The following is a 16,177-nucleotide window of genomic DNA, read 5'->3' as shown; positions in this document are numbered from 1 at the left end:
CATTTTTAAAACAAAATCCGGGGACATTTTATCCCCAGGAACATAAAATAAACCTTTTTTATATATTTACCCGATTCCTGCATCAACCAAAAGTGCGGCCTCCCGTCTCCCACGCTGTTAGAAGCTGCATACAGCGTGTACTGGTTACTACTTAAACCGGCGTGCTGTGTGCAGCTTCTAAAAAGATACGCTATTAGCTTAGCGGGATGCGCAGCGGGCAAAATGTGCAGCCGGCTTCCTCGCTACGCTAATAGCGTATCTTCTCAGAAGCTGCACACAGCGCGCTGGTTTAAGTAGTAACCAGCACACGTTGTATGCAGCTTCTAACAGCGTGGGAGATGGGAGGTGGATCCAGGGATCAGGTGAGTATTAAAAAAAAAAATTGGTTTGTTTTATGTTCCCAGGGACATAATTTGTCAGGGGACGGTCTCCTCAATCCGGGGACTGTCCCCAGAAATCGGGGATGAATGGAATGCTGCAACAACTAATCGACTAAGTCGATTATAATCGATGATTGAAAAAGTTGTCAACATTTTCAATCATCGATTAATCTGACTGGGTAACACATTGCATATCACTGCGAAGGTCAGAAAGGAATAATCCTAGGGCCATCAATCACTGTTAGCCCTAATTAGACAAGTGGTAAAGGCTTTAAAAGTGTCACCTATGGGCAGTTTCGACTACTGTAATTTTTTCCCATTTTACTGGCGCAAGCAATTTTAAGACTTGACATGTTTGGTATCTACTTACCGGACACAGCCCCATCTTTTATTGTCTTATCTATTATCTTTTAATTTCTTCTTGCAAATACCGTGCAACATAAAAAATGGCAACTAGCATTTGTTTTATTCCACGGGGCCTCTACTTTCAAGCTGTTTTCTAGCCAAAAATTCTGATTTTATCATGTGAGTGCAAATATCAGATGCACTCACTGTTTGTGTGTTCAGGAAGCCATGGCTGCTGTAGCTGCCTAAATAGAACAGCAGCAGTTCAGAATCCTCTATTCGCACTGTTTAGGGTGCATGGGGCAATGTATTGTTTCTCTACCATATAGCCTGTGGTATGTGTGTGGCTAGTCTAGGATAGATATTCCCCCAATTTGGGGAGATTTCCTTTTATTTTCTGTTGTGTCTCCAGGACAGTAAGTAGAAGGAAATTTTTGCATGGCAAACAATAACCTGATAGGGGTTCCCTACTTTATGCAAAAAAATTGTTTTGGCTTGATATACACTTTACCTGTACACTTTACCTGTACTACATCGATCAAAAATTAGATATCAGTTTTTGGGAAAACTGATCTTTAAATCCACATACCAAATCTTCCCGAGCCTGTAACGCCATTTCTTCTGACATGATCTGCCGCAGGGAAACCTTTTTTGTTCTGGTATTCCACTGGTCCAAGAATGGAAACATGTCTTTTTCTCTCTGTGTAACAACTAAATTATGTCCAGCCAGCCTAGACTCCTGTTCCTGAAGAAGACTGTCCAGTATGATGTGGTCATTTGTTGAAAAGTCTGCCAAAAAAAGTTGTTTGATTTGTAAGTCATGATAACACCATCAGGACTTCAACATTGGGAAACAGTGACACTGCATATTAAACAGATCGAAGGTTTACAAAAATGGCAATTAAAACTGAACCCCCGGCGGATATAAAATGTACAGAATAACAAATTAATAAAATATGACTTGGTATCAGCCTCCTGCTATCTACTATACACAGTCTGTACAGCAGAGCCCAGGGAAGGGGAGGGAGAAGCAGTACAAGACGACATTCAAGTGCATTACAATGAGCATGTGATAGAAGGAGAGACCAGATATACAGAAATAAACTCATCAGCGTGGTGCTTCTCCTTAACCAGTCAAAGGGTAGGGGTGGGGAGGAGACCTGTAAATTAAAGTAAAATGGCAGCAGAGAAGGATGGCGGTCCCGTCCCCTGCTAGACGAGGCTATGTTGTGGAGAAAAGCTGTATAAATCTCAGCATTGGATGGACAGAAATAAAAATCCTTTGGCATGTTTAACGGCTCTCAAATATGTCGGTTCATCTGCATATTTAGTGGTTAGCCTGGAGTTCAGTTTTAAAACACAGATTCACATGAAAAGTAAAAGCACAGAGCACCATGTGACTTTTATAAAACGTTTTAAATTGGATTTTCTACATTGCACTTCACGGAAGTTTCAAGAAACTCAGAATGAACCAGGTACAAGTATTCTGACCCTAGAGGAATGAACCTGCTCTTAGCTCCCATATTACTCATGTCTTAGACTGCAATACCTTCTACTCCAATTATAATAGAAGACAATTATCTGTCTAAGTAGAATGAAACCAACTTTACATGAATGTTTAAAATAAAATATGAATACCTCCAAGCAGGAGTTGATAGGATAATGCTTCTTGGTTATGCCTCTCCTGAGGAATAAAATGAATTAAGCACTTAAACAAAAACACATAAGCAACTAAAATACTTCAAGCACCCATCATCATAAAGAAAAGCATCAGAGGCAGCGAACAGAGAACTGTCTGTATTGTCAAACAGCAATTTACATTTTCTAACTCCTGTTTTACAGTGAATCTGATCTGGTTTCTATAATGCAATATTGATAGATGACTTTTTCCATTAAAGGGTTATTAAAGCCTTGCATGTTTTTGCATGTATCTACTGCTAGCAAGCAGTAGATACATGCAAAAACATTAAAAAAGAAAAAAAAAACCTTTTCAAAAGGGTTTAAACTTACCTGCTTCTCCGCCGCGCGCTCCCATCCGAAGATCTGAAGATTCCTGGGCGGCCGCAAAGGATCATAGAGCGGGCGCATGCACAGTACAGATCTTCGGCCGGGAGAAGAGGAGAGACACAGGGTAAGTTAGTGCAGCAGCGTGCAACCACATAGACTCCATAGGACAGGAAGAGAGAGGAGTCAGCACTGGATCAGAGACCGGCACCAGCGCTGGAGGGACTCCTGAAAACTATTGTAAAGAAGATGATCGGATCAAAAGGCATCATTTGAAATAAGTCCTTACACTAGCATTGGGGGGGACATTTTTGCCTTTAATGTCACTTTAAAGACTTTTGGGCAACCCACACACTACAGTGTACATAGTACCCTTTCTGATTTTTATTTCATGTTATCCTCATTTGTTTTCTGTAATATTTAAATGTTTACACTATTAAACTGATACACATAATGCAGTAGCTATAGAATTCTAATGTATCCTTTCAAAATATTTTCCAGTATCAGTTAAAAAAAATAAAAAAAATCATAGAATAGAATGCACTATTTCTAAAATATAACATTGTTATATCATGGAGTAAATGGGTTGAGCATCATGACCAAGAGCTTGCCCCCTAACTTTATGATTGATGATTATTCTTATCAATGCAGGGTGATACCTTTGTTCTCAGCAACTGGAGCCTGGCACTGGTCATTTTTTGGTAAACAAATATTTACTGCATAAATTGTGTATAGGAACTAACCATTATTGATTGTTTCCACTTTTTATGAATCGCTTCCGCCAATTTAAGGTCTATAGGAACCAAACAATCCTCAATAGTTAGAGAGCCTGCAAGGAAATAAACAGAGTTACAGATCACAGCTAAAGCCTGCCTACAAATTAATAATAAGCATAATGCTGGGTAATTGGAGGGTTGAGAAGGGACACAATGTACTTGGTTTTTCCAGTGATTATGGTTTAATGTATTTCCTACAAATGTCAAGTCCTATGTACCCCCCTAAAACTTGTATTTTGGCAGCAGGAAAGACAAGCTTAACTGTCATTCACTCTCAATGCTCTCTAGAAAACTCCGTAGAGCAGTCATTGACCCATATAAAGAGCAGTGCCCAATGACAGAGCTGGTAGGCCTTAACATCACAATATGGCTATTCCAAAATGGAGCAAAGTTTTCATGGGAATAAAGCAATATCTAAGGGTGGTTCTCAACCTGTGTAACCTCAGGACTGACAGTTGTCCCTGGTCATTAAGTCGCACCGCACTAGAATACACAGCATTGCGGTACCGTGCATTTTGGTGTGGGTGATCGAACTGTGAGCCAGAAGTGCATTTGGGGTGCCAGAATGTGACGTTCCTCCGGTCCAGGCACGTCTACAGGGCAAGTGAGGGAAGTGTACAAGAAAGACACTCGGCAGAATATTTGAATTGATTCATCCATAGAACCATCTACATTATTTTTTTACATTACAATACGTGCAATCCGAGAGCTAGACATTTGGACTCCCTTATAATAGTCACTGCAGGTGGTCAAAACTAAGAAGTTGGGTGCAAAGATCGTACTGCCAGAATCCCCAAGAAAACACTAGAGAATCAACCCACTGGCATTTTCCTCAATTTTAGGTGGGCATCCCATTTAGGCAAAGATCCATCTGCTCATCTGACATTCAATGAATTCTTTAACTACCTTCATATATGTCTAAGTGTTGAGTCACATTGGATAATGGCAATTATGCCACAAATCACAGGTTTCTATCTGTCATGGTGTTACATCAGAGTGCAAAGTAAGATATGATCTTATAAAATAAAATGAAAACTGTAATTTACTGAAAGGCAAAACATTTCTGTCCATAGTCTTACTGTAATCATACCTGGATCGATTCCAACAGGGCCAAACAATTCAGTGAGTTGGAAGGCAAGCTCCGGAGGTAAAGATAATTCTAAATAGTCAAATTTTAGGGGCTCCTTGGGCTGTGAAAAGGAGTTATTTTGTGGTTTCTCTACAATTCCAGGTAACACGTCAGTATTTTCTTGATCTTTGTACAAATCATCTGTTGGGATATCACCTTGACTGTCACCAGTTTCATATAGCACTTCATCAATAGGAGAATTAAATTCCTGGATACTTTCTTTCTTGATGGTTTTCTCATTTAAGATATTATTGGTTTCAATATTCATATTGACAGTTGAATCTTGAGAATTAAACTGCCCCCCTTCTAAACTGGAAGACCACATTATATGAGCTTCAGTAGTATCCGGTACTGTGTCTTGGTCAGGTTGAACACTGTCCAGTATCATGCACTGGTTAGCAATTCCATTCACTTCAGCAGATGATAACACATTGCTATTCTTTAACTCGTCAGCAACAACTAGGGACACATTATTAATAGGAGTACAATTAACCAAAGCTATGCCACTGCTGTCTTCAATACTGTTATCATTCAATTTAAATTCTGCAGACGGTTCTTCAGTTAGTTCAGAATCAGTTGGCAGAGAGCCATCAGGATATATAGTCCCTTCCTCTAAGTGGCCATCATTTTGTAAATGTTCACAGTTTTCTTCTTCAGGTTTTAACAATTCTTCTTGATCGCATTCATCTTTATATATTTTTTCTCCAGAATCAAGAAGCAAATTTGTTGCCCATTCCAGATCTTTATTGCACCTTTCAAAAAGATCTTTTAGCACATCAAAAGATAGGGACCTAAACAACTTACAAAGAATTTGCAGACTATCTTCATCTTGTAGACATATTATGTCATCTTCTGCTACAAAGGTACTTTTGTGATGCATCATTCTATAAGGTATATTTTCTTGAGAGTATTCATTAGTTTGTAAAGGCTGTGATTTAAATCTATCAGCTTTTCCTGTAAGAACCTTTAAAGACTCTAGGACTTCCATGTTTCTCTTCTCTACTCTCCATGCTATTGCAAATTCATGAGGTTCAGTCTGAGTGCATGCAATGATTCCAGCACTACTATGGTCTACAGCTTCTATCAAGTTACATGGAGATACCGTTCCATCAGTCCTGAAGGAATTGGAGCAAGTATTACTAAAGGTTAGAGCCAAATGGCATTTTTTACTACTGCTTTTGCTTGGTCTTGTCATTACTTCCACATCTGCTGTAACACTTGAAATATCTAGATTTATATTCTCTACAGCAACTGGCAGGTCTTTCTGTAGAACTTCAGAGGATGTAACACCAGAGGCACTGGCCTTGTGTTCTGCCAAAGCTTTATTTTCATTGTTAATATAAGCAGGAATTGCATATAATTGGTTTTCTAATTTTTGTAAGTCTGTTCCATCACAATGACTGACTACAGAAGCTTCAGTTTCAAAGTTGGTCTTTAAGGAAGCAACTTCTTCCTTTGGAGCAGGCTCAGGATTGACAACAATTTGCTCCAAATTACAATCTAAAGTTTCCTCTTCTTCAGCAAGGTGCTGAACAGACATATAGTTTGCCTTTGCCTTCTTTCTGTTTCTTGGTGCCCTCTGAGTTAACGTTTGCTCCACGGGCCAGTCCCCAACAAAACTTAGAGGGTCATTTCTTTCATCCATCTGTGATGAATTGCAACCAACATCTAAATTAACCTCTTCATCTGTGATTACCTCCTGTGCACATATTTCAGTGGATACATTTTTAATACTGTAAGGACGATTTTCAATAGAAATATCTTCTAGGCACTGATCATCATCTGAATATGTTTCAAGTTCGTCATCTGTATTCTTTAAGTTTTCTTTTCTAGATTCTAATACATTCAGTGAGATTTCAGGAACATTTCTTGCTTCATGTAAGATGTTGCTTTCATCTGCATTGGCTGCTGCTGCTTCTAAGTTAGAAGGAATTTTGGCTTCTGTTGTAGCAAGATCAACTTCTGTAACCAAGTTATTGCTGGGCCTAATTAGTTAAACACAATAACAATATTTCAGATTCATAACATATAGGATAGTTAAATAGCAAATAATAGCTAACTAAAAATGTATACTGTATGAAACTATAAATTTAAATAGACTGTAACTGAAATACAAAAACAAACTGATACAAAACCTAATCCAAGTCCTAGGCAGTTCTGACAGGCAAAGCAGTGAAGCACCGAGGTAATGTCAGAGCTTGCCCTTAGGCCCGGTCCCCTACATATTCCTACTGGCCCATCAGAATGATGAACAACCTTACAGGCCAATAGGAATGTTAAAGGAAGAGAAGTGCAAGCTCTGGTATTATCTAGAAGTGGCAAAGCTTTGTTTGTCTGAATAATTCCCCTTGCATGATTGGGTATTTAAAGTAAACAATGCTTTACTTCATTTGCTAAGCTAAAAGAACATACGCTTTGCAAAGCAAACAGCCTATTCTCCTTTAGTAAATTAACCCCAATAGGCTGAAATTGTCTGACAATCTTTAAAGAAGAACTGCGGGCAGTTTAAAAAAATTAACCCTTGTAGTGGTGCTACCCCTGCACTGCAAGGGTTAAGTGCTCATTTTGGCCTAGGGTGTAAAAAAAAAAAGAAGATATACATACCTGGACCAGTGACTGCTCAGATCTCTCTCCTTCCACTCCAGCTCTGGTATGTCCCTCAGCATCCTCACGTATAATACACGTCAATAGACTTGTATTACACGAGATGATTTATAGATTTCTCTATAAATTTGTTTGCAGCCCATGCTGTCCAGGAAAAGTCACAGTGACAGAAGGTAGAACCTCTGCAACCTCTAAAGCAGTCCTGGCATGGTTACGATTTGTCTTATGTTTAGTTAGTTTGCTGGACAGATTGGTATACAGGTGCTGTTAACATGAGTGTAAAAAAATAATAATTCTTGTTCTAAGTACTATCATTATATTAGTTGCATTTACAGTAATTCTCAGAATAAAACTTTTTGCAACAGTGATCATTAATATTATGGATGTACACCTATAATACTGCATGTATGTCTGTATGTATGAAAACATACCCATTTCTTTCATCTGGCTTTAGCTGACCGATACCAGCACTTTCAGGCTTCTTTGCAGCTGACAGGTTTAAAATAGAGTTCACTGTAACACGGTCAAAATTTTCTAGCATTTTTATGATCTTCTCTTTCTTTACACCATGATTGTTACGCCTTGAAATAAAGATTGATCAATAAAATTAGAAGACAGTAAGACAACATGTATATGTAAAAGACATGAATGAAGTAGAATATTTAAAACAGGTTTAATCTTCTAATCTAAATATTTGTCTACTCAAAATAGTTTACTGCATTACGAAACAAAAGGGTAAAAAACACTGAATTTTAGGATAATTCAAGTTAAAACATAAAACTTCTTTTTGAGGTTATAACAGCTGCTGCCCACATGAGAAATGAATGATAAAATACATAAGTGTCTGTGATAAGAAACAGCTTGAGGCTCTATTCACATTGATGCGTTTTTGGGGTGATACGCTGTAGGTGCATTTTACATTACATGTGTTTAAAACCACATCAAAGAAGCAGCAAACATTTTTTTTCAAAGCACTACACTGAAAACAAGCAGAAGTGAACACAGACTTACCAGTGGGAGGGAGGTCTAATATAATGAACCATTGACCTATCATTGGCTTCCAATGCACTTATCTGATACACCTGGCCATCTTGCTTTCTGGGCAAGTAGAACATGTTGCACGATGTTTTAAACTGTGTAAAAGTGTTTCATTATCTGTGCACACACCTTTTTGTCTTCATCAGTAACCCCTGTTACATATACATGTTATACTGCAGATAGAGATTCTATTTTCCAATTTCTTTTAGTATGGTATCAACCTTATATCCAGAAACACATCTGAACTCCACCAGAACTTTGTGTGCTGTCTGAACACCTCCAGCACAAACTCATGTGCATGAGCCAATGAGCTGAAGAAAGGCAAAACTGCATACAGGAATTTGACTCATTCAATGCTCTATGGCTCCACTCAATTCAGTAGCTCATGTAGACTCTCCAACTCTGAGTCCGATTTAAACATTTTGACTGGGATGGACATTTACTATAAATAAAGGATATACTGTATTTAAAAAAAATATACTGGGTGAAATAGCTAAGAATTGGCTCACGAAGCCCCTCAGTATCCATAGTGTGACTGCCCACGTCAATTGGGTTATGTCACAGGAAAAGAGAACAGCTCAACTCAAAGACCATATGGGCAAATTTGAAAAAACCTGGTCCCCCTGGATTGATATGTACTACCCCTCACCAGCCTCTCGCCGACTCTGTGTTCTATAAATGACCGTCATGCGTCGCACCTTCAAGTAGCCCGAAAAGATTTCTCACTCATCCCTCCCCCCCCTGGAGGGCTTTACTTTTCTATAAAGAAATACATATACTTGGTCAACTTATAGATACAGTGGATATCAAACGTCGACACACCCCTGTAAATATGCCGGGTTTTTACATGTAAAAATTAGACCAAGATAAATCACTTCAGAATTGTTTCCACCTTTAATGTGACCTATATTCTGTGCAATTCAATAAAAAAAAAAAACTGAACAGGAAAAAAATTAAAATAAAAAACTTAAAATAACATAGTTGCATAAATATGCACACCCTGAAACTAATACTTTGTTAAAGCACCTTTTGATTTTACGACAGCATTCAATCTTTTGGGGTAGGAGTCTATCAACATGGCACATCTTGTCTTGGGAATCTTTGCCAACTCTTCCTTGCAAAAGTGCTCCAAATCTGTCAGATTAGGAAGGCGTCTCCTGTGCACAGCCCTCTTCAGGTCACCCCACAGATTTTAAGATCTCAACTGGACTGAGGTCTGATTTTTGGCTGGGCCATACCAAAACTTTGATCGTCTTCTGGTGAAGCCATTAATCGCAAAGTTAAAGAAAACTTGATCAACCACCTTAGGTATGAAGAATGAACTGCACAGCCTATTCATCAAAATGACTCACACATTTTCTGCAATGTTATGAATTACAAAACAGGGTTACTCTAGGTTGACAATCACGTTTGGCAAGAATATGTGAGAATCTATTAAGTGCAAATCGAGGACATGTCCTGATGAGTAATTATAATAACAATTAACATAAGAAGAAAAGTGTAGCTCAGCTCTGCTTATAATTTGAGATGGCCATACATACAGTGCTCAGCATAAATGAGTACACCCCAACAGATTTGTCAGAAAACCTTTACTTATCTTTTAGAATCAACATTTTTTATGGGACACTATACTACAAAATACTCCCACAAATGCGGGTCATTGAATGCAACCAAGATTTCTTAATTTGCACACAGAAAAAAGTATTTTTCCTAACAAATACATTCAAGACCATGTTGCACAAATAAATACAACCCAATGAAAGTCTTAGGAGCAAAGCTAAATTTTAGACAACAAAATCCTAATTAACAAGAATTCAACTACAGGTGAGTATAGTGATTCATGACACAGGTGTCCAGCAGACAGTTAATTATAAAAGGGTTTTACTTAACAAAGAAAACCCGTTCCCATTTCATGCTGTCCGCAATGGCACCACATGGAAGAGAAATGTCACAAAGCCTGAGAAAGAAAATAATTTCTTTACACAAGAAAGGTGAAGGTTACAAGAAGATCAGCAAAGCTTTACTTATCAGTCAGAATACTGGAGCAAAAGTGCTACAAAAAATGTAACAAATATGGAACTGCAACCATCTCACAGAGACGTCCAGGCCATACATGGAAGTTAACACATCAACAGGAGCATCTTCTGATGAGAAATGTTGAAGAAAATCACCATGCAAGTTCACTGCAGATAGCTAAAGAAGTAGAAAGCCAAACTGGGGCGATTGTGTCCAGTGACACAATACGGCGTACACTGCAGAGGGATGGCATGCATGGGTGTCGTCCGTTTTTTGTGCCCATGCACAAAAAAGCCCGCCTACAATTTGCCAGACACATGCTGAAAAAGAAGACTACTGGGACTCTGTACTCTGGAGTGATGAGACCAAGATCAATGTTTTTGGAACTGATGGCTTCAAAACTGTATGGTGTTGCAAAGGTGAGAAGCACAAAGAAAAATGCATGGTGCCTACAGTGAAACGTGGCAGTATCCTTCTGTGGGGCTTCATGAGTGCCACTGGTGTCGGGGAGCTGCATTTCACTGATGGTATCATGAATTCACAGATGTACTGCTCTATATTGAAAGAGCAGATGCTACCATCACTCCGTGCCCTTGGTCGTCTTTTCCAACATGGCAATGATCCAAAACACACATCTAAGGCCACTGTTGCATTTCTGAAGAAGAACAGGGTGAAAGTGATTCAGTGGCCAAGTATGTCTCCTGATCTGAACCCAATCGAACACCTATGGGGAATTCTGGAGAGACAAGTTGAGCTTCACTCTCCATCGAGCTTCCAGGCTCTAAAAGAGGTCGTTCTTGAAGCATGGAAAAAAGATAGATGTTGCAATATGTCGCCAACTTGTTCATTCCATGCCTAGAAGACTTGGTGCTGTCCTTACAAATCATGGAGGTCACACAAAATACTAGATGAAGTAGTTTTTGTTTGTGGGGTGTATTCATTTTTGCTTCACCTAATTTGAGTAAAACTGAAGATTCTGTAATCTAAGTTATATTATTGACCTTACGTTCATGTAAAGAGCTAAACAAATGTTCTATAAAACTCGGTTTTGGCCAAATTTTGCAAATTGTACTTGTGTTCACTGAAATACTGATTCAAATCTTACTGTTCAAAAGGGGTATACTCATTTATGCTGAGCACTGTATTTTTTGTCCTCGGTAGGATACCTGCCCATCCTCAAAGCCACCACAATGTTAACTTGGAGGCCATTCTGCTGCAAGTTAAAAGTTGAATACAGGAAAAAGTTTGAATATTTGGTCAAAAGTTTTTAAAGATACAGGGCATGATTCCTTTAAAGCTGAAGTCCAAGAAACCGCTAAATAAAGAATTAAAATCCATACAACGCTACTCTTTTCACTTCCAAAGCATTTCCAAGTCTCTGCAGCCAGCTTTTATGATCCAGGCATCCTTTGCCAGGCAGCACAGCCAGGTCAGCAGGGCTACTGTACTACAAGAGGACTCAGACAAACCACCCAGCTTACTGACTGGACAAAGGAGAAGCATCAAAGCGATGAGGCATCTTTATGCTCATACTGCTCTTTCTTATCTATCAGGTTGTTCACTGCCAGCACACATGCGTTGCTACACAGCATAACTGGCTCCTTGTGCTAGACCTCAATCTTATAGTCTGAGTGTTGCTGTACAAGGTATTATCGGACAGTTTTAGGTACTTACAAAAGCTGCATATACAAATACATAAAGGGCCCTTTCCCAATAGATGTGCTGGGCCTGCGCTGGCCCTTTTTTGCAGAGCAGTCCCAATACAAGACAACACAATTTGCCTTGTCATGGATGGGCACAGTTCACACCACCGCACCGCAATTTACTGGGCCTGTATACCTACTGTAGCCATTAAGAGGGTTTTCATTCAAAGATTCAAAAATTCCCAGGCAGATGGGAACAGATTTGGGAAGTTTGCTGTTGAAGTATCAAAGGCATTAAGATGCTAGGAACTGACACAGTCCATAAGGCTCCATCTATAACTAAAATATTGCTTTTAATTGCATTAGCTGATGTTTTTATATTTACCAGGAGTTCATCTTTAAGAATATGGTGTTCTCACTCATAGCACATGAACAAAAAAAATAAATTCACAATTAGTAGTCGTACCTCTCAAGCTCTCTGGGTTTATATTTCCACCATGTGTCTGGTTCACGAAATGTTACTTTATATTTGTATTTCATGGCCTAGTAAGAAAAAATGCCAAATACATTGATTAACAGAAATGAGCAAATACAAATTGTGGCATGCATCATAAGCATTACTGCTTCCAGTACATAAAAGAGTTGAGCTCACTAATGTTTAGAGCATAAAAGTACAGAATAATTTTTTTTGTTTTAAAAATTAGATGTCGAGTGCATTTTGTATGTACTAGTTGCCTGCTGGTAACTTAACGGGACCATGGAAGTGAGGAGCCAGTTTCATACCATTTTATTTTAGCTTTATGCTGAGTAATGTGACAACACTCCATCTGCTGAACTCTATGCAGGAAAAAATAGTCAATTAAACTTGATCACATTCCTTGTAGGTAAAATGTATGCAACTCCCCCTGTCATGCCATAGACAGCACTGTTTCTGAATCTGCAGTACCTAAATCACAACCATCAAGGTTATACACATTATATGTGGACACATGAATGTCACACCTATATGAGCTTGGAAATCCCATTCCAATACCATGGGCATTAGCATGGAGTTGTCCTTTCTCCTCAGTTTGCAGCTATGACAGCCTACACTCTTTTAGGAATGCTTTTCACAAAATTGTGGCGTATGCCTGTGGAATACTGTGCCCATAAAGCCAAAAGAGCTATCATAAGGTCAAATACTAACGTTGAATGAAAAGACCTGGCTTGCAATCAGTGTTCTGATTCATTGCAAAGGAGTACAGTGGGGTTGAGAACAGGGCTCTATGAAGGCCATTCAAGTTCCTCCACACCAAGCTTTAAAACCATGTCTTTATGGATCTGGCTTTGTGCACAGTAGCACAGTCCTTCTGGAACAGAAAAAGGGCCTTCCTCAAACCATGCAATAAGGTTGAAAGTACACAAAAAATATGTAAAATGTCTTTCTATGCTATAGAATTACCAGTTGCTTTTATTGGAAACACATGAACACAATTATTTGAGGAAGGGCCCAAATAATTTTGTCCTTACAGAAGGTGTGATGGTTAGGGCTCTACAAAAACTTTGGCCATATAATGTATTACTGAAAACTTCTAGCAACCAATGTCAATGGAAATGAACTAAAATGACAACATCACCATATAGAAGCCATGTTCATGTGGTTGTCCTTTGGACTATGTACTCTTAAGACCCAGTGTGCCTTACTCCGCCCAATGATCGAACTGTATGGGCTTGTTTTCATTATAATGTAGATGCCTGATTGAGCATGGCTTTCCAACATAATAAATCAGTGTGTAGCTTGTTTATCTATGTCTTTGTCTGTAAAACCTTTCAAAAACCAATCAGATTTAAACCCAAACAAAGCAGACTGTTCCAACAAACTACATTTTTGTAAATAAGGCTTCATGAGGGCTAATAATCACATCTGATGACGTTTAGTTCTTATTACAGCAAACAGACATTCACTGCACAAATGTCACAAGGCAAGCCTGAGTTGGATGTATCACTTATAAATACTGAACTGAGTAAAGATAGCCTAAACTCGTTGTCATTATTGCTAATTCTTAAACTACAACTTTTAGATTATGAGTACTTATAGAACTATGAACAATAAAAACAAATGGAAAAATATGAACAAAGAACAAAAATCAGGGCGAGGAATAACAATAAACATACAAATCCCTGCAAATCTATTTAAAAGGTTTTTTAAACAAACATTCTGGATAACACAAATATATTCTGGTATGTACAATGTTAAACTCTTCTGACCATAGAGACATATGGCTTCATTTCCCATCCTTGTAAGTTGGTATTGTCTATCATAATCGGTGACACATTCTTCTCAAAAGCATCTTTAGCTGAAATAGAACAGTGATATTGTAAATGCCTGCTTTTGTGGTAGTGCACAAGTCAACTTCAATTGGCAAACTGACAAAACCAAAAGCGGATATGGGTTAACAAGGCAAATAATGTCTGTTTAAAATATATAGCCAACAAAATCAGTATCAGTTTGTGCAACATGACTTCCTTTCAGCTTGCCTGACATTAAAAAGGAGAATTATGAGGCGAGTGATTTTCACTCAGCCCCATAATCTGAGCCGACCTGTGACAAACACATACCGTCACTCGCTCACTTCTCGATCTATCCCTGCAGAGAGCCATGACTGTCCCTCACGGCTCCCTGCAGGGATTCCCCCCTCCCCTGTCCGATCCTCCAGCGCTGACTGGCGAAACGGGCGGGGGAGGGGGCGGGCACAGCTGGCTCTGCCTCTGGATAGGCAGACCCAGCTGTCAATCCCGCAGCTGGGTGGATCCGGACAGTATTGTCGGGATCCGTCCCGGCTGCGGCGTCTCAGTATACCGTGAGCTGTAGCTCGCGGTATACTGAGCTATGGGTCACGGGAGAACACTAGTTTGTGTTCTCCCGTGACCCTTAAGAGAACTATGGGGAAAAGCCCTGACCCCATAGTTCTCCTTTAACAGAGAATTCAACTTTAAAAAAAAAAAAATGATTGCCTAAGTAAACAGCCTTTACTTAATTTCCAGTTGCTCCCCGCCGGGACCCCCTGTTGGAACATACAAAGTCTTGTGTGAATTTCAGCTTGGTCAAATCTCCCTATGACCAGTCCCAGGTGACAGCATTTGAAATTTCTACTGTAGGGATGCACCAATACCTTTTTTTCCAGACCGTGAACGAGTACTGATACTTTCACTCAAGTACTCGCCGATACATAGTATTTGAGGTTGAATAAAGACATAAGTCCATGAAGTCCAACCTATTACCAATTACCGATAATTTTTTGTGTGTCATGTGACAGATTTTCTAAAACAATACAGACTAATGATTTTAGGATAGTGGTAAAGTGCCCGGAAATGCTGCGCCCCTGGTAGTTCTGCCACTGACTCCAAGCTGTAGAGGACCTACAAATCTCAGCACTACATTATCCAACAATGCAGAATATTAACAGCTATAGAGGACTACAAATCCCAGCAACACAATATACAGCAATGCAGAATAATACCATCAGCTAGAGAGGACTACGAATCCAATGATACATTATATAGCAATGCTGAATGGCAACCGGCTATAGAGGACAACAAATCCCAGCAATGCATTATACATCAATGTAGAGTAATATGGAGCTACATACTCTGTGTTGCTCTGGGGTGCCTGCGTAATAGCTTCAGCAGAGAATCTCAGGTGGCTATGTGGGGTCTATGGTGGACTGTGCGGACTCTCAGGTGAACAAGCCATCCACAGGGGCCTTAGATATCAGTTCATGGTTAACAAAGTGCTATCTCTTTACAGAAATAACTTACAAGACCAGAGGATGTCCCCAGGGCCGGTGCTGCCACTAGGCAGCCGCCTGGGACGCACTGCTGACTAGGGCGCAGCCTTGACTATTCCCCACACGCGGCGCCTACCATCTATTTCAAATTGCAAAAGCCGATAGCAGGCTGGCTATTGCACCCGCCCACTGAGCAGAGGAGCGTAACTGAGAGACAATGCTCTCTCTCTCTCAGGTTTGCCCCTCTGCTCAGTGGGTGGGGTTTCAATAGCCAGTTATTGCTATTGGCTATTTCAAATTAAATTACATCTGCCTGTAAAAGCTAACCCGCAGGAGAATGGGGCTGCGCAGGCGGGGGAATTGGGGGTTGCGCCAAGGAAAGGGGAGTTCAAGTAGCTGGTCTTGCCTAGGGCACAAAATAGTCTAGCACCGGCCCTGAATGTCCCACTTTTAATAAAATATGGGGGAGGGGGGG

The 16,177-nt window shown here is 39.6% G+C and overlaps 1 protein-coding gene across 1 annotated transcript in view; it reads right to left on the bottom strand.

Annotated features, from left to right (window-relative positions):
- Positions 1–16,177, bottom strand: part of N4BP2 (NEDD4 binding protein 2) — a 47,173-nt gene that overhangs the window by 13,281 nt on the left and 17,715 nt on the right. Inside the window, 7 exon segments of the mRNA XM_018564426.1 lie at positions 1,315–1,514; positions 2,364–2,409; positions 3,473–3,558; positions 4,596–6,619; positions 7,670–7,819; positions 12,402–12,478; positions 14,183–14,271. Coding sequence (XP_018419928.1) covers positions 1,315–1,514; positions 2,364–2,409; positions 3,473–3,558; positions 4,596–6,619; positions 7,670–7,819; positions 12,402–12,478; positions 14,183–14,271 — 2,672 coding nt within the window.

Source organism: Nanorana parkeri, unplaced genomic scaffold (assembly GCF_000935625.1).
Source record: "Nanorana parkeri isolate BGI_ZX_2015 unplaced genomic scaffold, ASM93562v1 scaffold24, whole genome shotgun sequence".
NCBI lineage: Eukaryota > Metazoa > Chordata > Amphibia > Anura > Dicroglossidae > Nanorana > Nanorana parkeri.
Note: the sequence above shows the minus strand (reverse complement) of the source record. Positions and strands in the feature narration are given on the sequence as shown.